Raw genomic sequence first — 27,111 nt, 5'->3', positions numbered from 1 at the left:
GGTGATGGGGTGGCAGATAGACGAGGTGATGAGGTGACGGGGTGGCAGATAGATGGGGTGTTAGGTCACAGAAAGACGGGGTAATAGGTCACAGATAAACGGGGTGATAGATCACAGATAGATGGGGTGATGGGGTCGCAGATAGATGGGGTGATGAGATGGCAGATAGACGGGGTGTTAGGTCACAGATATACGGGGTGATGGGGTCGCAGATAGACGGGGTGATAGGTCACAGATAGACGGGGTGTTAAGTCACAGATAGACGGGGTGATGGGGTGGCAGATAGATGGGGTGATAGGTCACAGATAGACGAGGTGATGGGGTTGCAGATAGATGGGGTGATAGGTCACAGATAGGCAGGGTGATGGGGTGGCAGATAGACGGAGTGTTAGGTCACAGATAGACGAGGTGATGGGGTGGCAGATAGACGGGGTGATGGGGTCGCAGATAGACGGGGTGATGGGGTGGGAGATAGACGGGGTGTTAGGTCACAGATAGATGGGGTGATGGGGTCGCAGATAGACGGGGTGATGGGGTCACAGAGAGACGGGGTGTTAGGTCACAGATAGACGGAGTGATGGGGTCGCAGAAAGACGGGGTGGCAGATAGACGAATGGGTGTTATATGAAGCTGTTTTACAGTCTGAAGGCTGCAGGAAGGAATGACCTGCTGTAGCTCTTTCTTGCTCTGTGGGTGGAGCAACCTCACGCTGACAGAGCTGCTCAAAGGCACTACAGCAGGATGTTCATGATGGATGTCAGTGTGGCAAGCTCGGGGGAGCCAGAGGTTACATACACATTAGCTCTGGATGCTATACAGGCTAAAAGCCAGTAAATCGTATAATTAGTTGCAGACAACGCCACCCCGGGACTTTCACCGCGGGGAATGATAACAGGAACTCCAACAAAGCACACAGGTTCGTTTTACTAAGGAGGAGTGAGACCAGCGTCCAAATAATTAAACAATCTTTATTGTTTAAATAAACAAAACAAAGCAGGACTAAAAAAAAGAAGTTCACGGTCCAACATTAAAAGATGGCGGAAGCTTACTGGGAGGAAGGTGGGCCAAACGAAGTGAAGGGAGCCAAACTAAAACCACCCCAGACACACGTGCAAGATAAACACTCTTCACACCGCACTTCGGCCACACAGCACAGGCAGACGTACTCAGCATGCAAACGAGGGGAGGATCAAACCAGGAAAAGGGACCCACACCGTTAAGGCACCACCAACTCGTACGCTTTCCGGCCACTAAAAGAAAGAATAAAATACAATTAGTACAAGAACCGTGGAGTTTGGGCACGCCAAAATAAAAGACAATAAATAAACAAACATAAAACTGGTACAATATAAAATATCCACACTGGAAGCCACACGCCAGTATCAGCCTTCGTCGCGGGCCTCGTCCCGGGCTTCCAGTGGAGCAGCAGAAAATAAAATGCGTCCCCAATAACTTAAAAAGAATCCAAAAATTAAAATAAGCAAAGCAGCATCAATCCGCCGAGCAGCGGTCTGTCAGCGTGCGAAACAGCTGTGAAGCTCTTGATCCACACGCCACCGCGGACCACTGCCTGTTGTCTAGAAGGTGGCGGTATCGTAAAAATGCGTCCGATAAATCCCCCTAAAACAAAAACAGATAACCATAAAAAATCCGATGCAGCCAGGAAAAGCGCCCACCAACCGTGGATTGACCTACCCGGATGACCAGCGCTCGTCACGCAGAGAAGCCGTTCCAGCACGAGAGGCAGCACAACACACAGGTTTCCCTACTGGAGCACAGTCTGTTAACACTTAACTCTAATAGTAAAACCCAATACAGCAGAAGTGAGGTTAACCTACCACCGCAGACTCAAGGTGATAGCCAATTCTATGCGCAGCAACAATCTCCACATCAGCCGGAAGTCAGGCGATCTGCCAACCAGACGAACCCTGTCCAAGACTGGCTCCTCGCCTGCTTAAATAGGTCGCCCCCTTCCGCTGATTGGTTAATACTGCACTTCCTCACCTCATACTGCCACATCAGCTTGGTCAAAATCTGTCTGTCTGCCACCTCCTTGATGGAGTCGGCATAGAAGGCTGCAGAGGCCACAACAGTGTCATAAAATGTCTGGAGAAGAACTCCATGCACACCTCAGCCGTCTCAGCAGGTGGTGAAGACTCTGGTCCTTCCTGGTCTGCACATTCTCTGAGCACCCTGGAGCTGATGGTATCTGGACCTGTGGCTTTCCTGGCTTTGGTTTCCTTTAGCTCCCTTTTCACCTGGTCAATGGCTCGGGGGGGTGGAGTTGTCTCCCTGGGATGGGTGGATTGGAGCTGCAGGTTTAGTGCCTTTTGTTGGGGGTGTTCAATCCCCCAAATCTGCCCCCTTCACCACTGGGGTTACTTGTTTTCTGTTGATCCCACTGACTTCTGGGCCTGCTGGATTACAAGATGATTACAGGCCTCGGTAAGCTAGGTGACCTGCTGAAAAACAGGTTTAGCTTGTTTGCCAAGTCCTGATCTCCAATAGTGACTTGACCGTTTTTGCTGTAGTCAGATGTGTTTCAGACCTCTCCAAACATCTTGGACATCGTTTTGTTCCAAGTGCTGCTCCAGTTTCTGCCTTTAGGCTTTTTTGTGCCTCCTGATGTCGTACTGAAGCTCCCGTGTTCTCCTCCTCCTCCTCCTGAAGCTCCTCCTCATCTCAGGAGATGAGGAGGAGCTTTTTCTCATTCAGCTGAGGCTTCAGCTCAGGGGTCACCCAGGGCTTGTTGGGAAAACATCGTACCCTGTAGGACAGAATAACAATAACAACCAGGGATGGGCGATACCAAAATTTCTCTTGTAGCTACAACACCAGTAAATGGTACTTTTTCATTGATAAAGAAAAACCACACTCTCTCTTGCTTTTAAAATCAGACTGAAGACGCATCATCCTGGCGAACATGGAATGCGGTAGGCCTTGATTTTCCCTCTCATCGAGACTGTTTTTCTTCAGAAAGACTAAATTCAGTTTTAAAATCCGTCTGCCGCAGTTCTGGCACACCGTGGCTGAAATACATCCCCGCCCGCCATCACAAGCGGATGAAAACTTTGTTATTAGAGGTGAGTCGATCATTACCGCAGTCCGTTTAATTTATTTATTCTATTGCAGACTTTAATTTAAAAAAACATCTTTGTTTTTCTTCTAGTCACGGCTGAAGAATTTGACGACTTGTTTTTAACGCAGAGAGATTTTGGTATGTGATTCATCTAAAAAACATTTACTATAATACAATTCCATCATGGCCATTATCTGCATGTTTTTAACATAAATGAAACCTACCTGCAGACCTCCTGAATGCTGCTGAGAGACTCCCGAACCCTGAACCGGTACCGATGATCCCTGCTCCATGCACCCATCGATCCAGCGAGCAGGGCTGAAAATCCAGCCGTTTGTCGAGAAAACCTTTGCATCGAAGTTCTACCGAGCAGTCAGGATCCCGCTGCCGCTGGTGTTGCTACAGCTAAGCCAGGTAGCTGTCTGAGCCACAGAAAGTGTCCGGAGTCTGCAAAACCCAGCTGGGTAAAAGGCCCGCCTCCGGCTAACAATCCCGGCGCAGCCCCGAGTCTCAGAAAGCGTCTGGACTGCTCAAGGCCTCCGCGGGTAGAAGGTCAGCCTCCAGCCAACGATCCCATCGCCGCTCCGGGCGTGTCAGGTAAAACTACTGCAACAGTTTTGCTTCTTTTTTTTTACTTTTAGAAAGTTTAATGTAACTTACTCTGCTCAGCTAAACGATTAATGCAGCCATATTGAATCCGGATAATCTTTCTCATGCTATCTGACACGCATGTTTTCAGAGACAGTGCTGCCTAGAGGATCGGTGGTTCATTGAGACTTTTCTTTTTTTTTTTTTTTAAAAAGGTGCTGCTGTGTCGGAGCCCGTAGGGAGTCCTGGATCGGAGAGTAGAAGAAGACGGGCTGAAGGTAATTTTATTTAAATCTAATTTTTATTTTTTAAAATGCTTTGTACGAATAATTACTCTATAATTATCCCGATGTAGCAAGAGCTGATTCAAACATTCTTCCCTTTACAGAGAGGTTGAGGAGGAGCAGAAAGGACAGGCTATCAGCAGATTTATCTGCCGCAAACCGTGTAAATAGAGGTAAAAGCTTCACTTGATGATAGGCTATTCTTTCTGTATATTTTATTTATTATGTATTTTTATTTTAAGTACTTTTTTTCTGTCTTTGTGCGGCTCTGGAAAGACGACGCCGGAGACAGCTCCGAAGGCAACAGCATCTGCATTCTCTCTTTGCCGCTATTCCACACCTGAACACGGCGGAGCGTCACGCCGGTGGAGCAACGCCCGCATCGGCGCTCGACGTTTTTCTTCAGCTTGGACGTTTTATGGACGTTCTAAGAAAACTGACTGATCTCCTTTAGCTTTGTAACAGTAAGGTGTGTCATTTATTTTTGTGCATAAAGCATGGATGCATTACAGCAGCTCGTAGATACTTTAAATCAGATACCCCCAGCATCATTGTTAAATGAAGGTGGTAACGCGCCATTCAGCCGTCACACTTTGATTTAATAGATAATGCGTTGCTCCACATTGATTCCCCGCTACCCTCTCTGACTTCTCCAGAACCTGCTCCATTGATTCAGCCGTCACACTTAGATCTGATGGGTGAACCCTTTCAGCATAGTGATTCTGCGCCGTCCTCTCCCCCCTCACCCCGTACCTATTGAACTACTGCGTGCCGTAAACATCGTGGCCCTGCCTTGTTTTCAGATTCTGATTCTGAAACCGGCTCTGAAGAGTCATCTACAGATTCTGAAAGCATTTATACACAGATGTCTTTAGATTCTGATGACAATTCCGAGGAGCTGCCTTCATCTCTGGATTCTGAAACCGGCTTTGAAGAGCAGTCTTTAGATCCCAGTTCTGAGGAAGAACGTCACACCCGGGCCATTAAATCTGACAGTCCCCGCGCCATTAAATCCAGCAGCACCCGTGTCACTAAATCCAGTACCAGCAATAAATTCCGCAGCCACCATTCAGCACGGTGGAGGAGATCTCCAGACGAGTGAAGAGGTCCCATCTTCTTCTTCACAATCGGCTGAAAATTCCTCAATACCCGTCACCCGCGAGCGTTTTAATAATCGCGAAATAAGACGTGTCTTAAACGTCCCGGTCCACGATACACCAGACCTCGCTCAATTTTACACGGACATCAGGCGTATCCTCGAAGATCTGGCTACTGAAGTATCCACAGTGGTTAGACGTAACGATCTAGTACAGTTAGAAGTAAGGAGTCAAAATAATCATAATCATCTTTCACTCGCCATCAATGATCAGAACGTAAATGAAATTACAACCGCTTTCGAGGATTTATTAGAGCGCATGGTCCAGTCTAATGAAAGCATAGCTACAGACTTGCGCTTGGAATTTATTGCTTAAATCATTGCCAACCCATCAGGTGGTGCTGAACGGAAATTGGAAAAAACTCTAGACTGTGAAATTATTAATAAAAAAAGACGCCATCTGTACGCCGTGGGGAATAGAGGAGATCAGCTATGCTTCGCCATCAGCGTAGCTCATCTTGTAGATCCGAACATCACAGATTACCAGGCTGTGTCACGCAGTAAAGAATTACGGAGCCTGGCCGGAATGGATGATCAGACACCTGTCACGTTCAGTGACTGAACCGGAAAATTGTAATATTTTACAAAACACCAGACAACCGTCCCTTATCGCAATTTGAAACTGATTTCCCGGACCATCTCTTTCTCCTCCTATTACAGAGTCATTACTATGATATAAAAAAGTCTTCGCTGTTTTATAGGCGGTAAATACATCTGCAATTTTTGCTATAAATGTTATGAAAAGCCGCACAGCCACATCTGTAGAGGATACTGCTCTGTCTGTAACGAGCCCTCCTGTACTCAGGAGAAGCCTGCTGTGGTGATGTGCTCAGACTGTAACAGAACATGTCGAAACTCTTCCTGTTTTATGAGGCATAAAGAGTCTAGACCCAACTCATCTTCCTCAGCTCAAACTCCTCAGGCCAGTATCTGTTAGACGATAAAGCGCTGTCTAAAATGCCGGATGCTTTACACCGTTTCTGCGGGGGAGGGAGCGCGTCCTCACACCTGCCCGCGTCTAAAATGCAACATCTGTGGTGAGAAATTGCCGGCCGAATCCGACATTGCGGGTGACGGACATCAATACTATATTCAACCTCTCCCCGTCGTCACACAACAGACCGCAAAACTGATTTTCTTATGACTTTGAAACTTTTCCCAACACTCAGGATGTTGTAATGTGTGATTTTTAGAGGTTTGTGGTGGTCGGCAGATGAAACACACAAAGTCAGAGTGCTAGAATAAGTGTGTCAGGTTTATTCCCCGCAGCTCATGACACTCATCATTACATCTCAATGGGTTCAGCCTTATAAGCATAGCATAGCATAGCTTGCCCTACCTTTGACACGGACTGGAGAGCCAACAGTCCCGGTAGAGTGGCTTAGAAAACCCCGGCTGGGCGTTCGTACGTAACCCGCAGCAGACTCTACCGAGATGTGGGATTTCCCCGTCTTTATACTTATTTAGAAAAAACACAACATCGCATGAGAGAGAGGATGGCCGGTCCTTTCCCACAGGCGAGGATGAGTCCTGAGATCCTGTCTTGTAAACATATTTACAAGACACCCTTTTCTCACCCTTCCAAAGATAGGCAGTTACACAGTTCCCAAAACAAGCAGAATAATATAACAAAAACAGTATACAGGTGGTCACTTGGGAGAAAACAAGCAGTTATATAACACCAATAGTACACAGATGGTCATTTTAGGACACAAATTAGATATTCCCATATCAGATGTACATATTTCATTTCTGATGTGTACAAAGACGCTGCAGGGTGTCCAGTGGGTATCATACGGGCTAGATTGCATCAGACAATTTCTCCTGCATTTTAGGAGACCTCTGTATCGGGGGTCCACCTTAATAGCACATAATTCCAGGGGGTTTGATGGCTATCTGGCTCTGAACGGAATGATTGATTTAGGTCTGCAGCCGGATCTGATCATGCAGGGAAGTAAGATTCTCTGCTTTACCGACCCTGACTACCAATTGAGATTCATCGACTCCCTCTGCTTTCTAGCTATGCGTCTTAGTCAGATGCCAAAAGCTCTGGGGTTTCCTGATTCTTTTAAAGGTCATTTTCCTCATAAATTCAGCTCTGAGGAGTATTTAAATTATGCAGGTCGCTTCCCTCCCCCCCCTGATTACGGTGTAGACAGCATGTCTCAGAGCGACCAGGATGAGTTTTACATCTGGCACAGGGAGGTCTGTCAGGGGACTTTCAACTTTCAGAAGGAGGCTCTGCATTATTGTCAAAATGATGTGGATATTCTTTCTCAGGGCTGCGTAAAGTTCCGTGAACAGTTCCTCGTCCTGTGGACCCATTCAGCTGTATCACGATAGAGTCAGCCTACATGAAAGTCTTAAGAACAAACTACTTGTCACCCAAAACGCTGGCCATCCCCTCTCTGGATGATTACAGGAGGCAATGTAAACGCTTTTCAAACGCTTCGATTCAGTGGCTCGAGTGGGTTGCGAGCAGCAGATCCGTTCACATCCAACACGCGTTAAAAGGTGGTGAGAAAAGGTTGGGTCCCTACTATGTTGACGGGTATGCGGAAATTGGAGGCGTGAAATATGTTTATGGGCTGTGAATTTCATGGGTGCGGTGAGTTTTGATGCGCGTGCAGTTTCTCCTCTCGGCTGGGTCCCCTACGAGCAGCTGCGTGACGCTACTGAGCAGAAATGCTGCGCGTTGGAGTCAGTTTACGGCATGCACGTTGTGGTAATGTGGGAGCATGAATGGACGAGGATGAAGATGGAAAACCCCGAGGTGAGATCGTTCATGAGTGAGTTTAAACCCCCTGAGCCGCTCTTTCCGAGACAGGCTCTGTTTGGCGGGAGGACCTGCGTGGTGAGGCTGCGGTACATGGCGGCTCCTGATGAGACCGTGCGCTATGTAGATGTCATGTCATTGTATCCATACGTCAATTTCAGCTACCCATACCCGCTCGGGCACCCCGTCATCATCACTCAAGACTTTGCTGCACCGCAGACTTACTTTGGATTCATCAGAGCAGTAGTCAATCCACCGCGTCATCTGTGTATGTTTTACCGTACAAGACGGCTCGTGATAAACTGGTGTTCACCCTCTGCCATACATGCGCTGAAATTAACAACCAGGCGGGCCCTTGCACTCACGATGAAGAAGGAAGGGCATTAATGGGGGTCTGGGTGACTGCCGAATTTAACAAAGCTCTGGAGCTCGGTTACACAGTGAGTAAAATCACAGAAGTCTGGCACTTTGAGAACCGTAGCGACACAATTTTCCAGGGCTACATCCGGACCTTCCTTAAAAACAAGCAGGAGGCATCCGGCTACCCGCCCGAGGCGACAGATCAGGTGAGCAGAGAGGCTTACATCAGGGATTATGAGATGCATCAGGGCATTCGACTAGACGCCGACAAAATCGAGGTGAATTCTGCCAAACGCCAGACGGCAAAAATCTCTTTAAATTCTTTCTGGGGCAAATTTGCTCAGAGAAATAATCTGGTTTGCAGCTAACTCGTCAGCGACCCTGAACGATTTTTCAGCCTCATGTTTTCAGGTTCGTACAAGGTGGAATATTTCACCTTTCTGAATAAGAAAACTGTAATGGTTCAGTGGAAATACTCTGACCGCACCGTCATCCCTCTGGGTAAGACCAGCAACGTGTTCATTGCTGCTTTTACAACTGCCTACACTCACCTGAAGTTGTATGGTTATCTAGAGCTGGTGCAGCACCGTGTTCTTTACACAGACACAGATAGCCTGACTTACGTGGTCAAAAATGATGAAACTCCCCAGCAGCTAGGAAATTATCTGGCGGACCTCACTGATGAGCTGGACGGAGACACCATTCAAGAATATGTGGCTGCTGGTCCCAAAAGTTATGCTTATCAGACTCGTGAGCGCAAGAAGGTTGTTTTGCGCATGAAGGGCATCACGCAGACTCGGGAGTGCAGCGAATGCGTCAGTTTTGACAGCGTAAGAGGTCTAGTGGAAGGTTATCTCACCAACAGCAACGGTAGTAGCACCGGCTGTGGTTCAGGAGAGGGGGTGATCGAGGCTCCATCAGACCCGACAAAAAGAGCTTTCAGGTGAAAAACTCCGCATTTGAAAAAAAGTTTTGTGTGGTGTATGACGGCACCACTCTGCCTTTTGGGTATTAAACAGGGGGAAAAAAATTACACACCTTACAGAGGAAATTGATTTTTTTTTTACTGTAGAATGAAGATGCCGTTTTCATGTATGGTTGTCGGCCCTTCAGGGTGCGGAAAAACCTTTTTTGTAAAAAATGTCTTGGAAAATGTCAATTGTGTGATGGATTTACATGTCTTTCCAGCCTATGTATACTGAGATGATGAAGTTTAATAAAAGAATTAAATTTGTACAAGGACTGCCTGAATCATTTGAGAACGAAGATCTGTTTCCCTCAGATCAGTATCATCTGATCATACTTGATGACGTCATTTTCCAAGCGGGTGAGCATCAGGAGGTGGTGAAAATTTTCACGCAATGTAGACATCATAGAAATATGAGCGTATTCTTGCTCACTCAGAATGTATTTCACCAGGGTAAATACAGCCGCACCATTAGTTTAAATACAAACTACATGGTACTTTTTAAAAACCCTTGTGATAAATTACAGATACAAATACTGGCTCATCAGATCTTCCCCACACAAAAATCCTATTTTCTGGAGAGTTTTGAAGATGCAACCAGAGATCCCCGGGGGTATTTAATCCTGGATCTCACCCCGACCTGTCCAGAACAGTACAGGCTGAGAACGGGTATACTTCCGGGTCAGTGGCCGGCTGTTTACGTATCCAAATCTAAATAACTCACCATCATCAACATGTCAGCACGCATAAAAAGGAATGCGCCGTTACTTAGAGCTCTGTACCACGCAGCGCCACGGAAACGTAAGGAGATTCTGACTCACTGCTCGCCCGACTTTCTTCATGCTCTGAGCGAGATTGGTTTAAATCTTTTGAAAGGGAACATTCCTCTAACCTCGTGCCAATATAAAAAACTGAAGAGGCAAAAGAGAATGATCAAACTGTTGGCTAATAAGAAAAACTGGGATAAAACGCAAAAGACAGGTCTTAAACAGGCAGTCAGGTGGTTTTATTCTGCCGCTGCTTTCTGCGGCCATTCCTATCCTGGGAAATCTTTTAGGAGGGATCATTTGAAGATAATTAGAATAATAACTGAAGAAAGGAAAAATGTCTCTGAAGACCTCGCACAAGATGTTCTTTGTTTCACCTCAACAATTGAATCGATTAAATCTGATACAGCCGGAGGCGTCTATTAGGCAGACGGCTGAAAATGATCTGGATGAGAAGATGAGAGCCATATTAAACGAACCGGGTCTAAGTTCTTATGAGAAGGTTAAGCGATATGACGCGCTGCTCCAGAGAGATCTAACCCTAATCAAGCAAGGTCTGAAGGATGACGGCCGAGTTACTCTGACTTTACGCTGTGAGTCGGCATCCTACCCAACCTGAGCCCGAAAATGGACCTGAGATCGGACGGCATCTTCCTGCATCCGGACAGACCGACTCGGATGAAATAGCTAGTGATGTATTGAAAAACCTTCCCCGGAGGGATCGCAGAAACTCTGAATACGTTATAAAGAAGCTAATCGGGAGTAACGGTAGATGGACTTCAAAAGGAGAGTTTGTTCATACGGGGCAGATTGTGGAAGGCTCGCACATGATGGATTTATTGAAAAACCTCACGCACTCCTTTAATAAAAAATCTTCAGCCCCTGAGCCAAGAGGCTGGATGACTTTTCTGAGTGCTCTGAAGGAGCTCAACCTCCCTTTATCGTCCGTGACTAATCCTGAAGCGCGTGAGCAATACAGACTTCTGAAAACTGGCGAGTCAGAAGATTCATCAAGCATGCGGACCTTCAGACGGGGGAGAAAGAAGAAGAAAATTATTTTATCACCAGAGTGGAGCTCGCCGCTGGAGAAAGCTCAGCAAAAAGCTGAGAGCTCAGCCCCTAAAGATGAAATCTGGAGGACTTGGCGTAAAACTGTAAAACCAACATCCTGGATAAACTTTACTCTGTAAAATTAAAAATATATGCATGTGTGTATTTAAAAAAAAGACGAGTAAAAGTTTTTCTGCCTTTCTTAATAAAACCTTTATTCATCGCATTATTTTCTGATCCAGTCTCTTTTTTGTTACAGAGAAAACAATGGTGAAATAAAAAGTTTATAAACGGATATCAAAAAAATACTTAGAAGCTAAACATCTACAGAATACCAAATTTAAAATAAAAAGAATTAGAGTCTGTAGCACTCTTTAAACATTTGTAGAGAGAAACTCTGGTGATTAAAACACTGTGAGCGCTGTTTTCTGACACAACGCTCATATTTCTTTACAAAGTTGAATACCTCAAGATCATTTCTTAACTCATCAGCGTGATACAGGGATAATACTTGTTTAAAAGATAAACCGCACGCTCTGTGGCAGAGATAATAAACGCAGTGATGTCTGCATGTGGTAGACAGGGGGTGCTGAAGCTGAAGATTTTGATACATGATTTTCTGCGAGCGGTCTTCCAGAAATTGTAGAATGCTGGAGGGATAATGAGTAAAGTAGGGAGGGAAACTGTAAGAGTCAAAGAAGGTAGCGACGTCGTTCTGCTCCAGGGTTAGAGAAAGCCAGTGCTCTCCGGGCAGGTGGGCGGGGTGGGTGTTCACTATAAAGTAGGCAGGTGGTTTAAAGTCACGAGTCAGCAACTGTAGCTGATCAGAGGCCCACACCCCGCAGAAAACATCTCCCCCTAGTAGATGGTGCAGAAGACTCTCGAGTTGGTGGTTATTCATTTTTCTTCACACCTGCTCAGTAATAATCCACCAGCACTTGTCTTTTGGAGTTTATCTCCAGAATAGAGTCGTAGCAGGCGTACTCGATTAACGTTGTCGTCTGGGGTAATGGTGCTCTGAATCTCATTTCCAGTCTCAGGTTACCGCTGGGTATGGGGGAGAGAGCGTCGGTGTCCTCAGCAGGAGTAAGATTAAACACAAACAGCGAGTATCCGTTGTTAAAATCTTCACGGTCTATGCAAATCCTTTAGGTGTCCTTTAGGTGTCGACCCGTAGCGATAAACATGCTGTAAAACTCTCTGACTGAAATCCTGTGGGGGAAATTTCATATTATTCCCTTTATAATATTGTGTCTACTGATCACTCTCAGGGTAAACAGGTTGTTTAGGTTCTTGGTAATTAAGTTTAAGGGCGGCAGTGGCTCAGGCGGTAGAGCAGGTCGTCCAATGACTGGAAGGTCGGCGGTTCGATTCCCGCTCCCGCAGTCATCTGTCGTTGTGTCCTTGGGCAAGACACTTAACCCTCCTTGCCTCCAGTGTTGGCATTGCTGGTGTATGAATGTGTGGATGAATGTTCGGTGATGGTCGGAGAGGCCGTAGGCGCAGACTGGCAGCCACGTTTCCGTCAGCTTGCCCCAGGGCAGCTGTGGCTACGCACGTAGCTTACCATCACCAGGTATGAGTGAGGAGTGGATGAATAATGGATTCACAATGTAAAGCGCTTTGGGTGCCTGGAAAAGCGCTATATAAATCTAATCCATTATTGAGTAGCCTGTTGCTATCATGCATTCTTTAGAACAGTTCGCTCTGACCTGTGTGACTTATCTGATGCCAGCCAGGCTCCTCAGGATGACCCAGCCGGGCATCCTGCCTTAATGTCACTGGGGTTGTTTACGTGCTCAAGAAACTGAAAAACAGCTCATTAGGTTTGCTGAAGTGTCTAATCCTGTGTGGGGAACAGACAATCTCTTTGTTTGTATTTCATGATGTGTTGTGACTGATCATTCTGCTTAAAAGATGCTGCATGTATGTTTCTTTTCAGATTCTCTTCAGATCTCTGTGCTGTCAGACCTCTGAACAGTGTCTCGGATTGCAATTCTATTCTTTATATTTTAATCCTGTGTTCAATAAACTTGTAATCATTTTTTCACTTCAGAACAGACTCCTCATCCTTGACAGAGTAACTTTTTTTGCCTCAACAACCCCCTGATTAAATTGGGGCTGGAATGCCTTTGCGGGGATCTGTCTCCCATCCTGACATAAAGCTAAATACTCCACGTCATTATGGATGAAATCAAATGTTGAAAGATCTCTCCTCCCCGTGAAGGCCTCGTGATCCACCATGGCAAGCACCACATATTTGGGTATGACCCCCAGAAATAGATTTTCATGATTACATATCCTGGAAAGTCTCAGGGATCGAGTAAGTCTTTATGTTAACTCGTGAGAGGGGGTATAGCGCATTTCCTTTCAATAAGGCTGCCAAGTGACCTAATCACACTGCTGGAGAAACTGTAACTTTTCTGACGAATAGAGAAGCTCCTAAAATGTTCAGACGGAAAGTGGAGTCCCTGGCAGCCATGAGGCAGAAATGGTCGCTAGCTCGGGTCAATTTTATTCTCAAATCCACCGAGTTCAGCAGCAGTCTTTCGCAAAAGAAAATATCGCCTTGAAGAGGACCGAGCAGCTGCAGTTCTCGTGAGTTTGCGGTAAAGGTCGCTCTCCAGTTTAACCCCCTGTTAGGGCCATTATTGGTGACTATGGAGTCTACAGCTCTGGTGGTATCTTTGATGAAGAGACCCGCTGTAAATTGACTCTTCAGCGTGTCGTCGGAGAAGTTCAGCAGAGTTTCGATCATGGCTCTGTAAGGATGGGTGGCGCTGCTCTGCGAAATCAATCTATCCCCCAGAATTACATCGCACTTGCCGAAGATGGTGTTCAAAGGATAATTAATGAGGCCCACCGCAGCATCGTTTGCCAGGTTAGTGTGATCGGCGTTGGTGATCTTGACGCAGAGAAGCAGCAAAGTGTCGTTCAGATCCAGATATTTATCTCCATCGCCCGAAATAAAAAATTCAATCGGACCTCCGTCGGTAATGGCTGAAAGAGGCGTAATTTCTGTATAAATCTTATCTTCTATAGAGAGCTGCGTCATCAGCATGGAGAACAGGTCGAGCTTGGCGAGACTGCACTCAGCTGATTTCTGGTGTAGAAGGGCCATGGTGGTGGTTGAAAAATAAAAATAATATAAACTTAAAATATTTCGGTGCTGCGGGAGGACTTCCGCCCCTTACGACCGCCTCCTCCGACTGATTTTCTCTTTGCTAGCGTCCTGCGCATTTTAGAGTATGCAGTGGAAACGCGCTCCCCTGGCGGTTGCCTCTTTAGTCTGTGGGATAAGACCATGATACTGCCGGCACCCTCCTGATCCCTGGGCTCCATCATCTTCCCTACGGTCCGGCTAACAATGTCCGAGGCTATATTTTTTGCAGCTGATTTAAGATGAGGTTTAGCAATGGCGAAACCTTTCTTCAGCAGAGGGCTGACAAAATGAAACAGTTTTGATAATATAGAACCGATTCCTCTTCCATGCATTACAGGGGCGCCCGAAAAAGAAGGAAGAGCACCCCCTACTTGGCTATCATGATAACTGATAAAGCGGCGCGGGTCCTGTCTCAGACCTATGAGAGACATGTCTAAAGTAACAGAGTTTATACAGAGCGCTGAGGCGCGACCGGTTTGAAATGTAATTTGATGATCGTCTTCCCGTACATAAAATCTACAGGTCTGTCACGATCCGTTTTAATCTTGATGCGAATACTCTTGATGTAACTCTTTGACAGGGGAAGGTAATGCACCTTGTTGTATCTGATGTTCACCACGTCTCCGTAATCTCCTTCAACCGTCACCACATCAAGGAGTGGAGCGTAAGTGTCCCAGATATTTTGGAACTGAATAAGATCCATGTAGACAAAGAGGTTATATATCCCCGTTCTGAGGTCGCTGGGGTAAGGGGCCGCTCGGTTAGAGAGAGTCCACCATTCGTTCGCTTTTAAACCTAGCATGTATGCCAGGGGCGGGTAGGGTCGGGTTCTGTCCTGACCATCCCCTCTGAAATCTATGCGTTTGCTCACTTCGTTATAAGACGCGTCTGCTGAGGGGTTGTGCTTTCTGAGCGCCGGCACTAATTGATCCAGGAGGTCTTTCTGACGAGCGTAATATCCGCCTCTGCTTAATTATACGCTAACCAGCAGAGATGGGAAAAGTACTTACATTCTGTACTCAGTAAAAGTACAAGTACTTGTGAAAAAAATGACTTTGGTAAAAGTAGTCAATGAAATAATTACTCAAGTAAAAAGAAAAAAGTACAGGCTATGAAATGTACTTTTAGAGTAAAAGTAAAAGTTTTTTTTTAAGTGTCACTTTAGATTTTAAACTCTTATACCATTACACTTTAAAAAATAACAGATCTACAAGCTCAAGGCACAGCGAGTGCAGCACTATGAGCTTGTAGATCTGCCATTTTCGGAAAAAAGAAATTGTGCAAATCTATGAATATATCTCCAAACAGGTTTGTGCTACTAACATAGAAACCTAGTTTTTTGGGTTTTTTTCAGTGGACTGTTAGGATTTAGAGGACATTTATGTGATCAAACATTTAATCAGGTCCTCAGGTCTTAATGTTAAACTCCAAACACATGTCTTAGTTAAAACTGGCCTTTGGCCAAGGATTGGTTTCCACACTGATGTAAAGTCTCAAGGAAAGTAGACCCACCTCTTGAAATCAAGTTTATATTTTTAATAAGACAGCAGCCTAGTCAGATACATATGTACAGTAAACACGTTTTTCAGCCATGCACAGAATGCACTGGACTTAGAGCAAAAAAAACAAATAGTGTTTTGTAAACATAAACCTATCACCTTTTTCTTTTCTACCCATCTCTTTACTCCCCAGTTACACTGGCAGGCAGCAGCTAAATCAACAATCAGCCTGAGTCAGATCTGTGCCACAAACAGACTGTATTCAGATTGGTTTTAATGGTCACGTGATGTTAATACCAATCAGAGTTCAGTCTGAATATGGTACAGATCTGATTCAGGCTGAATCTAGCCGTCAGTGTAAATAACGTCTTCGAGACAACTTGGCTGTAAACAAATTTTAAGTAACAAAAAACCCTAAGTGCTTTTTAGAAAATCCATCACTTTCCTCCATCTTGTCATCCCCAATTTCTGTCCACAGCTTTCTCAGCTTACAGGCTGCAGGTAGTGTTGTTTTCACATTAACAAACTTCAGTAACTTCAACGAGAGATCCATTGATGTGAGGACTGCGGAACCGAACCAGGCAGCAACACTAATCACAACACACTAATAGGCCCCAAATCCAGCCTGAGTCAGATCTGTGCCACAAACAGACTGAATTCAGACTGGTTTTAATGGTCACGTGATGTTAATACCAATCAGAGTTCAGTCTGAATATGGTACAGATCTGATTCAGGCTGGATTTATTTAGTTTGTATTAATGGGATCTCAGAGAGATGTTAAATTGAGTTTGAGTCCATCAGAGAACTTCAGTATCACACGCTACAGGGCTACTGTAGACCCATGCTAGCTGCTCAATGAAGTGAAAATTAGGCATTTTCTGAGTTAACTGAACTGAGGTACTCAGACCATGAAAATTCTGATAAAACACTGTCTCTCACAATACCACCCCGAACATATTATCTCTACTCCACGTGACTACCAAAAAGGTTTGTTTAGCTTCAGCAGAAGCTGGTTTTCAAAGTTCTCTGACCCAATGCGGGCCCTTTTAGGATGGAGAATCAGTCCTGCAGTGCTAAAAAGCCTCTCGCAGGCAGCTGAGGCAGGTAGTGGTGTGTTCAGCATAAGAGACAGGTGGCGCACTGCTGGGTAAGATTTGAGGACATCCATGTCATCATCTGGGTTGGCCAGGTAGGACTCGAGCTCTTTGGTGTTTTCATGTGCTTTACCCTTCTTGATGGTGGAAAAGAAGTCGTCCTCATCTGAAGACTGGGGAGTGTTACCTGAATGCACTGTGGGTTGATCCTTCAGATGGCTTTTGATGTAGTCAAGGCCTACAAAATTACAAAAATCAAAGGTTTTAAAGCAGTTCCCCCATTACCACTGCTGTAAACCCTAGATTAAAAAATAAAATCATGGAAATTGGACATTAATATATTCAGCAGAATTATTTTATACACTTGAAAAGGATTGTAATTTAGTTTTCACAAGTGAATAATGCATATTGCAAGAAATAATTATGGATACTGTAAATCTGACAAAAAGATCTGATCATCAATAAACTAAAAAGCATCAGCAACAGTACAGTAGTCACTTACCACTTTTTAGGATCTCTTCGTTACATGTCCAGGTCGTCCTGAACTTGGGGACCAGAATTGCTGCTGCAATTAGCTCTGGATCACCAAGCATCTGTCCAAAACGCTTTTCAAGTCCTGCTTGTAGTGCGTCCAACAATGGCCCACAGTACTTGGAGGAGATGTGGAACTGTTCGAGCTTAGCCTTGATTAATCAATAGAATTTTTATTAGACAGAAATGCAAACACAGTAAAAAAAAAAATCCAGTTTAATATCAATATGGCACTTTTTTTTATCCTATGGTAAATAAGAAAAACTACATGTACTGAGTTGAAAAGGGGGAGTGACACACACCTTGAGCAGTGTTATTGTAGGCACAAGCCATCCCATCTGCACGTTGGCCTCTCCCTGTAGGATATTGACGGCCTTCGCAACTGGTTTCATGGTCTTGGCGTATTCTCTCAGAAACGCAATCTCCGCTTGAGTCAACCTGCCAAAAACAAACATAAATGGATACAAAAAGTCTAACTACTAGAGAAAACAACATATTTCCAAAAAGATGAGCATACGTCACTATTACTTAATTTAGAAAGTAGGAATGTGTGGTGTTGATGGAAACATATTAACCACACGAAGGGAGTGTTGACCTCAATTGGTAAATATGAATTGATGAATATTACCTCATGCAGTCAATCAGTTTTAAAGACAGTAGTACTCACATGGGGATTTTTAGTGCACTGCAAACAGATGCGATGGCTTCTTCTCCTTGTTCGTTTATGATTCTTCCGAGCCTCTCCACAGCGAAGAAGAGAGAATTCCATCTCGTCTCGACTGGCCTCACAAGTTGCAGTTTGCATTTTTTTGCGATGATCTCTGCAGCCTGGGTGGATCTACTGGTCTTGTTCCATAGACTGTGGCACTTTGCAAATGCTGAGCGAGAGACCCTCTTATAGACTGGATCAGCATCTGCTGCAGAGAGATCAACTGTTGCAACCAGGTTGAGAAGGTGGCAGGCACAGCGATGATGCTTTGGCAGCTGATACTCCAGGCCATCATCTTCATCCAATATACCTCCAGCGTCAACAATCTCCACAGGTTTGCCTTCTTCCTCATCACTGCTCTCTTCTCTGGTTTGACTTGCCCCCTGGAGTGGTCCTCCTGTGTTGTTGTTTTCATCTTGTCCATACACTTTAAATGCTTTTATGAAATTGGAGCCATTGTCAGTGGTTGTACACACTACCTTCGCCCGGATGTTGTATTCCGTGTGTATGTTATTCAGGGCACCAGCGAGTACTGCAAAGGTATGAGATCCTTCTAACTGACAGCATGCTAGAGCAGCAGAGCATCGTCTCATCGTCAGAGGGTCCAACCAATGGGCCGTGACACCTAGGAATGATCTTCTGTGTGCTGTCCAGCAGTCTGTTGTTGTAGCGATAAACTGTACCTTGGACATTGCAGCCTTCAGATTCTTCTTCATGTCTTGGGTAGCTTTAACCACTCTGTTTTTGACGGTACCCCGGCAGATGACACTGACCCCTGGCTGCAGGTGCTGTACAAGGTCTTTGAAGCCTGGTTGTTCCACGACACTCAGAGGTTGCAAGCCTTGGATGACAAAGCTGATGATGGCATCATCCACACTCTTCTGTGAGACTTTCTTGGTTTCCCAGAGTTTAACCTGTGGTGGGGAAAACAATTATAGTACAATTATAGTACTGACTATATTTACAGTCAATTCCCAATGGCATACCACTCTCAAAAAGGTTGGGAACAGCACCTACTAGAAGCTAACCAGAGTCATGTGAACTGATAACAGCTGTGTCTCACAAATACATTTGCAAAATATCACACACTATTTCTTCCACTAAAGTGTCTACAGTATGCTCTTTTAAGGGCTGGCCATCTGTTACTTCTGTATGTCTAGTGTACAAAAAGAACTTTGTGACACTGAATGAGCGGCTGGAGGGGCATGTTGCCTCTCTGGGGCAGGCTCTGTAACCTGATGACTACAAATAAAGAATAGGTTGATCCCTGACATAGGTGTGCTGAGAGCATCTTTTGATCTCTGAATCTTAATAAGTAACATGAAAAACTTACATTACAAACCTGCTTGGCAGCGGGACCTTGACCTTCCTCTGGCTCAGAGGATTTCCTTTTGATGGAAGTTAATTTCAAGTATTTCTCCATGTGGTTTTTGTGCTTTCTCTATAAGTGAAAAAAGTAAAAAATAAATAAACGAATAAGTTATAGAGCCTTAACTAAAGGGTTGAATTGCATTCAAACATCTGCATTACTTAATTTACATTAAGTTTACACTTGTTATTTTGATCAACATGTGCCTGTATAATAGGTTAATTTACATTTTTATTATTTGCTGCTTGAAGACCTATTGTCTTATATGCCACCTTACATGTGTTTAAAGACCTGTTCATTGTTCCATACATGTGAAGATATATTGGTAAAAGACCAAGTGATTGCTACTACTGATCCCAGCAGGAATAGATGACCTCATCAGACAGGTTTAATTACAGCTTATTCACAACAGTTCTTTTCGCATATAGAATGCAATTACTTGGTCTATTATTTTCACATGCACTGAACAATGAACAGGTCTTTAAACACATATAAGGCGGCATATAAGACAATATGTCTTCAAGCAGCAAATAATATTAAATGTAAATTAACCTATTACACCTGTACTCCACCAACATCAATAAGCTATAGCATGGCATTATGGACCAAATCGTGTAATACATTAACAAAGACATTCTTTTAGCTCAAGATTTTGGTCTAAGAAGCCAAGTTTCATGAAATGAAACGTGGTCTTGTGGCTCAAGTGCTGAAAAATTATCGGTCCATGTCATATGAAAAAGTTTTAAACTACCAAACTACAACTTTGGGCCTAACTGGTACATCGCTGAAACATCATGATGGTCATAGAATGCTAAACTTATTAACCTAGCATAATGTCACGTTAACACTTAGCTGTTTGTTTTGCTTACCTCTATGTGCTTTTTCAAATTTGACGGAGAATTCTTGTAAGCGAGAAGCTCTCTGACTTTGGGTCTGCACAGGACACAGTTCATTCGCCATGAATCCTTTTTTGAGCCAACTAGCGTGAACATTTCCTTCAAGTAAGGCCATGGGTGGTAACTCTGGGCCTGTTCGTCCCGTTCATCTGGCTCGTACTTCGACACGGAATCATCAGGCTTTACCTCTACCACATTATCCTGCTCCTTGGTATCGGACATGTTGCTGCCTGGTTCAGTTCCATAATCCTCGTGTTAATGAATCTCTCGTTGAAGTTGCTGAAGTGAGTTAGCGTGGAAAAAAAAACAAACAGCTACCTACCAAAAGCCTGAAGGCACATGTGCAGGCAGAGAAAGCATGTGCGTGGTGCTACTGTAGTGTAACCAATGAAAAGAACGATCATGGACAGCGAGCTAATCACAAGCTGGGATGTATGTAGCCGTGAGTAATGTTTCATACTATTGGCAGAGCCTTCGAAGATGTTTTCCTTCTGGTTCCAAATAACATTTCAATTATTTGTTGTGCGTTAAAAGTTACGAGCCTGATTTGAAAATGTACGGGGTAAAAAGTACAGATACTTGCGTTAAAATGTAACGGATAAAAGTAAAAAGTACTCAGAAAAATAAATACTCAGTAAAGTACAGATACCAAAAAAATGTACTTCGTTACAGTACTTCGTTACTTGTACTTTGTTACTTCCCATCTCTGCTAACCAGTACTTGATGATGCTTTCGTGAAGCTTTGTCCGACCTTCCTTCCTCACCCATTTTCATTAACTCAATGAAAGCGGAGTCCGGCGGTAGATTATACCACGTTCGGAGGTAAACAATTTTGCACAGACCCACCATCCATTCTCTGCTCAGCTCAATGGCTTTAGCCAGATCCACGGTGTAGCATGAGATGGTGTTGTCTTTAAACAAAGCTGCGCTGGCGTTGGAGGGGAGGGTCACGTAAAACCCTTCCTCACTCGATAGATTCATGATGCAGGCGTGCCTGGAATGAAGGATCCACCCTCCGTACACCTCGCTTTTCAGGCGTTTAAGAGATCCAACCTCTTGACCCAGCTGCAGAATTTCAGCGGCCAGCCCTTCCAGCGCACTAAAACCTGCTTTTCACCCCCAACGGTGCGTTGCTTCAGAATTTCCTCCACATAATAAGGTCTGTCTTTAGACATTTTTACTTTTTGCAGCTCGGCTTCATAAAATGAACCTGCTATGGGTTCGCCGTCGAAATCGTTAAGTCTGTATACGGGCGGAACGCGCAGAATACACTTGGAGACTGTAAACACCTCGTCGGTAAAACTCTGCTCATACTTTTTATTAAATACTCCTCTCAGCTTGGATATTCTAACAAGATCTCCCTTCTTAAACTTCAGCGCTCTTGGACGCCTGGCTGAAGACGCGCCGTAAAGATTCTGAAACACTTGAGAGCTGTTCTCCGAAGTGACCTGCATGGGGGTCATTTTAATACTCCGGTGATAGCTGTGGTTATAGCTCTTCACCAAATCCTGTAAGATGTCAATGTATCGCCACGTGTTTTTGGCCGTAAAATATCTCCACATTCTAGTTTTTAACGTTCGGTTAAATCTCTCCACCACCGATGCTTTGAGGTCGCTCGCGGTGGCAAAATGCATGACCCCGTGTTTCTTCATCAGACCTCCAAAGCTTTTATTGAAAAATTCTTTACCAGAATCTGTTTGTAACTTTTTAGGTATTTGACTGTCTCTGAAAACCGATTCGAAAGCCCTCACCACCTCACCGGCAGTTTTTTTCTTCAAGGCGCGCACGTAAGCCCTTTTTGAAAATACGTCTATGATCGTTAATATATAATTAAAACCGTCGTTAGGTTCGGCTAAGGCTCGCATATCGCATAGATCGGCCTGAAATTGACTTAAAGGATGAGAGACAAAAACTCTGTTTCTAGAAAAATGGATTCTGGCCGGTTTATGGAGAGTGTAAGCATCCTGCTCCGCTAGGAAATCTTTGACTTTATCAACTTTAACTTTCTCCCACGTTTCATCTTGCACCCCCCTCTGGAGTCTGCCCATTCCACCCAGACTACCTGGATGGGCCGGGTTGTAATAGACTCTTTTCATGACCTTATTCTCAGCCATCCTGCCTTCCGCAAGCTCTAAGGTTTTACTGGGAAAAAGAGAAACGAGAACGCTTCTTTTATTTCTGTTTTCTTTTTATTTTTTCACTCAACAGCATATAAAAAAAAGCATACATGCTTATTCAAGAAAAATATGAATAGACGTTACTTTAAAGGAAATATCAACCATCTAAGACAAACTTGTAGCGCTTATACACACATGGCGGTGTACAGACAACACCCTTTTTTTAATCTATTCTTTTTATTTCCAGTCAACATCATAAAGAAATAAAAAAAAGCACACATTTTATTCAAGGAAAAGAAAAACTAAGCTTGGATAATTGTTAAAGCATGGCTTAAATTTTATCCTAAACCCTTAAAGATTAATTACCTCTCCAATACTCATTCACTATTAAAAGTTGCTCTATTTTAGCTACACCCTGCTCAACCAGTCTATCTAACATCTCATACATATCCTCAATTCTCCTCACTGATTTGAGTTCATGTAAAATAGTCTCTCTGCCGTTGGATGTTGCGTAGAATTAACATGGCGGGAATGAATCGATGGGCGCAGAGACCTCTCATGAGACCGTGAAAGTTGTTGCTGTAGTAGTCATTATCAAGCACGCCCAGAGACTGGTGCTCTTTCTGGCTGGGGTGGTTTATCTCACATCCGTAACAGTAGTCCTTCCGGAACTCACGGAGGACGCTGGTGAGTAGATGGAGAACCGCCGTCTTTACAGTGTTGATGAACGTAGATGACACCCAGCCGTCTGGCTCGTCCTCCTCCAGGCTCTCTACGTCTCCCGCGGATGAGGAAGGAGAAGCGGGCGACGACACAGCAGAACTGGAAAAACAGCCAATGGAGCAGGAGAAGGCATGGTCTACAAAAATAAGTTTTTTTTTAACCGATATGGCGTCTTTCCAGTTGCGACAGTCGCGGAAGAGGGTGCTAATCTTGTTGCTATTTTCTTCCATTTTTTCAGCCCAGGCAGCGTGAGGCAGTGCCAACACCGTCTGGAAGACGCCGCATTCTGAATTAAAGGACTCCAAAATAAAGTGCTCTTGATCCCACGGATCACTGAGACTCCAGAGGCTGGCTCAGAAAAACCAGCGGCCCGAGGTGGTGGTTGTCGACTGCCGTACGGTGCTAAAACGAGGCTTTCCTCCGCCGTCCCTCTCTGAATTGCTGGGGGAAAACCCTGGTTTAGACCGCTTAGGAGGAGAGGCCGCTGTATGCTCATATTCACCCGAGGAGCCGAGCTCAACCTCTCCACGCCACCGCAGGACCACTATCTTTAGCACTCCCCAGTCGCTGGAGGTCAGAGATGCTACATTTGGTAAAGTTCTGAAAGTTTCACTCCCATCCACCTGGTACATACAGAGTTCTCCCTTCTTATACTTGAACATGTACCCCCATCGGCCACTCACTCCGTAGGGAACTAGAGACCATTCGTCGCGCAGAGACATGGACGAAGGCATCTGGACTCGCTGGTAATACACAACTCTCTTCACCGGAGCTCCAGGTATCGAGCGCGTCGATTCATAGATGGTTACAGCAGTCTCACTGATCACCGGAGGAGTACTCTCTGCCCTGATGCACCTCAGTAACTCATCACTGCTCACGTCTGGAACCGCTTCGCCTCCGCTGACAGTGTCGGTTTCTCGTCTTCTCTCCATTATTTTTTCTCTCCGCTACTGTAAAGAAACAGCTTCTCTTCTTATTTTGACTGTTTTTCCCAGACATGCCCCGACATGCCCTCGCCGGACTGTCCCACTGTTACGCGGCCCTCACCTCATTGGCTCTAAAACCGCAGAAGAGGCGGGGATCCTGGCAGTGATGCAGCTTCCGGATTGATGACATTTCCGGTCTCTAAGACAGGAGGAGGGGCTTCGCTCATGACGACATTTCCAGCTGATGACGACATTTCCGGCCGATGATGACATTTCCGGTTGAGGAGGGACTTCCGGGCTCTAGGATGGGGCCGGACTTCCGGTTAAGGAGGGACTTCCGGTGATGACGTGGCAGCTTCTGATTGGACGACACAACCTGTCAAATCACTTTGATGAATGACGGTCACGCCCCCTGTCATAAATCATGTCAGAACTAGGGTCATAAATTACTTTTGACATAAGGTGGTGCATATCACTCTCTATTGTTAGTATTGTATTACATTGTTAGTAGTTAGTAGAACATTGTTAGTAGTATATTACATTGTTAGTATTATATTACATTGTTAGTAGTGAGTCTACATTTGGTGAAAGTTTAATCTCCACTGGCAGTTTGTTCCATTTGTTTGCAGCATAACAGCTAAATGCTGCTTCTCCATGTTTAGTCTGGACCCTGGTCTGGCCTAGTTGACCAGACTCTTTGGATCTAAGAGCTCTGCTAGGTTTATATTCTCTGAACATATCACAGATGTATTCTGGGCCTAAACCATTCTGGGATTTGTAAACAATCAGAAGGGTTTAAAATCTATTCTGTGACTGACTGGAAGCCAGTGTAAAGATTTCAAAACTGGTGTGATGTGATCAGATCTCTTAGTCCTGGTTAAAACTCTAGCGGCAGCGTTTTGGATGAGCTGCAGATGTTTAATGCTCTTTTTAGGAAGACCATTACAGTAATCCAGCCTACTGGAGATGAATGCATGGATGAGTTTCTCTTGGTCTTTCTGGGAGACTAGACTTTTAATTCTGTTGATGTTTCTGAGCTGGTAAAAAGCTTCTTAGTGAAGCTTTGATGTGGCTGCTAAAATTCAGATCTGAGTCTATCAACACTCCCAGATTACTTGGTTGGTGATTTTAAGAGCCCGAGTCTCCAGGTGTTTACCAATGCTGACCCTCTTCTCTACCAAACAGAATAATCTCAGTTTTGTCTTCATTTAATTGTAGGAAATTCTGCTTCATCCAGGTGTTTATTTGCTCCAGACACTGACACAATAAGTCTATTGGACTGCAATCATCTGGTGACAGAGAAACATAAAGTTGTGTATCATCTGCATAACTTTGATAATTAATGCTATAGTTCTGTCATATTTTACCCAACGGGAGCATATACAAGTTGAACAGAAGCGGTCCAAGGACTGACCCCTGGGGGTAGAACATTGTTAGTAGTATATGACATTGTTAGTATTATATTACATTGTTAGTAGTTAGTAGAACATTGTTAGTAGTATATTACATTGTTAGTAGTTAGTAGAACATTGTTAGTGGTATATCACATTGTTAGTATTATGTTACATTGTTAGTAGTTAGTAGAACATTGTTAGTAGTATATTACATTGTTAGTAGTTAGTAGAACATTGTTAGTAGTATATTACATTGTTAGTAGTTAGTAGAACATTGTTAGTAGTATATTACATTGCTAGTGTTATATTACATTGTTAGTAGTTAGTAGTACATTGTTCGTAGTATATTACATTGCTAATATTATATTACATTGTTAGTAGTTAGTAGAACATTGTTAGTAGTATATTACATTGTTAGTAGTTAGTAGAACATTGTTAGTGGTATATCACATTGTTAGTATTATATTACATTGTTAGTAGTTAGTAGAACATTGTTAGTAGTATATTACATTGTTAGTAGTTAGTAGAACATTGTTAGTAGTATATTACATTGCTAGTATTATATTACATTGTTAGTAGTTAGTAGTACATTGTTAGTGGTATATCACATTGTTAGTATTATATTACATTATTAGTAGTTAGTAGAACATTGTTAGTAGTATATTACATTGTTAGTAGATAGTAGAACATTGTTAGTATTATATTACATTGTTAGTAGTTAGTAGAACATTGTTAGTAATATATTACATTGTTAGTAGTATATTACATTGTTAGTAGTTAGTAGAACATTTTTAGTAGTATATTACATTGTTAGTATTATTTTACATTGTTAGTAGTCAGTAGAACATTTTTAGTAGTATATTACATTGTTAGTATTATATTACATTGTTAGTAGTTAGTAGAACATTGTTAGTAGTATATTACATTGTTAGTAGTATATTACATTGTTAGTAGTTAGTAGAACATTGTTAGTAGTATATTACATTGTTAGTAGTATATTACAATGTTAGCAGTTAGTAGAACATTGTTAGTAGTATATTACATTGTTAGTAGTTAGTAGAACATTGTTAGTAGTATATTACATTGTTAGTATTATTTTACAATGTTAGTAGTTAGTAGAACATTGTTAGTAGTATATTACATTGTTAGTATTATTTTACATTGTTAGTAGTTAGTAGAACATTGTTAGTAGTATATTACATTGTTAGTAGTATATTACAGTGTTAGTAGTTAGTAGAACATTGTTAGTAGTTAGTAGAACATTTTTTGTAGTATATTACTTTGTTAGTAGTATATTACATTGTTAGTAGTTAGTAGAACATTGTTAGTAGTATATTATATTGTTAGTAGTATATTACATTGTTAGTAGTTAGTAGAACATTTTTAGTAGTATATTACATTGTTAGTAGTATATTACATTGTTAGTAGTTAGTAGAACATTTTTAGTAGTATATTACATTGTTAGTATTATTTTACATTGTTAGTAGAACATTGTTAGTAGTATATTACATTGTTAGTATTATTTTACATTGTTAGTAGTCAGTAGAACATTTTTAGTAGTATATTACATTGTTAGTATTATATTACATTGTTAGTAGTTAGTAGAACATTGTTAGTAGTATATTACATTGTTAGTAGTATATTACATTGTTAGTATTTAGTA

The 27,111-nt window shown here is 43.4% G+C and overlaps 1 protein-coding gene and 1 long non-coding RNA gene across 2 annotated transcripts; both read right to left on the bottom strand.

Annotated features, from left to right (window-relative positions):
- Nucleotides 1-1,605: 1,605 nt before the first annotated feature.
- Nucleotides 1,606-1,859, bottom strand: LOC121650488. The gene is made up of 3 exons (XR_006012288.1): nucleotides 1,839-1,859; nucleotides 1,696-1,765; nucleotides 1,606-1,620 (listed from the first exon to the last, which is right to left on the bottom strand). It is a non-coding gene; the product is annotated as an uncharacterized LOC121650488 (long non-coding RNA).
- A 12,321-nt stretch (nucleotides 1,860-14,180) lies between these two features.
- On the bottom strand, nucleotides 14,181-20,662 carry LOC121648115. The gene is made up of 8 exons (XM_041998066.1): nucleotides 20,262-20,662; nucleotides 19,366-19,464; nucleotides 17,982-18,937; nucleotides 17,617-17,752; nucleotides 17,286-17,466; nucleotides 16,831-17,021; nucleotides 14,700-14,878; nucleotides 14,181-14,469 (listed from the first exon to the last, which is right to left on the bottom strand). Exons 1-8 carry the CDS (start codon nucleotides 20,508-20,510, stop codon nucleotides 14,181-14,183), a joined length of 2,280 nt encoding a protein of 759 aa, XP_041854000.1. The 5' UTR covers nucleotides 20,511-20,662.
- Between the last annotated feature and the right edge of the window lie 6,449 nt (nucleotides 20,663-27,111).

The sequence above is a fragment of the Melanotaenia boesemani genome, chromosome 2 (genome assembly GCF_017639745.1).
Source record: "Melanotaenia boesemani isolate fMelBoe1 chromosome 2, fMelBoe1.pri, whole genome shotgun sequence".
NCBI classification, from domain to species: domain Eukaryota; kingdom Metazoa; phylum Chordata; class Actinopteri; order Atheriniformes; family Melanotaeniidae; genus Melanotaenia; species Melanotaenia boesemani.
Note: the sequence above shows the minus strand (reverse complement) of the source record. Positions and strands in the feature narration are given on the sequence as shown.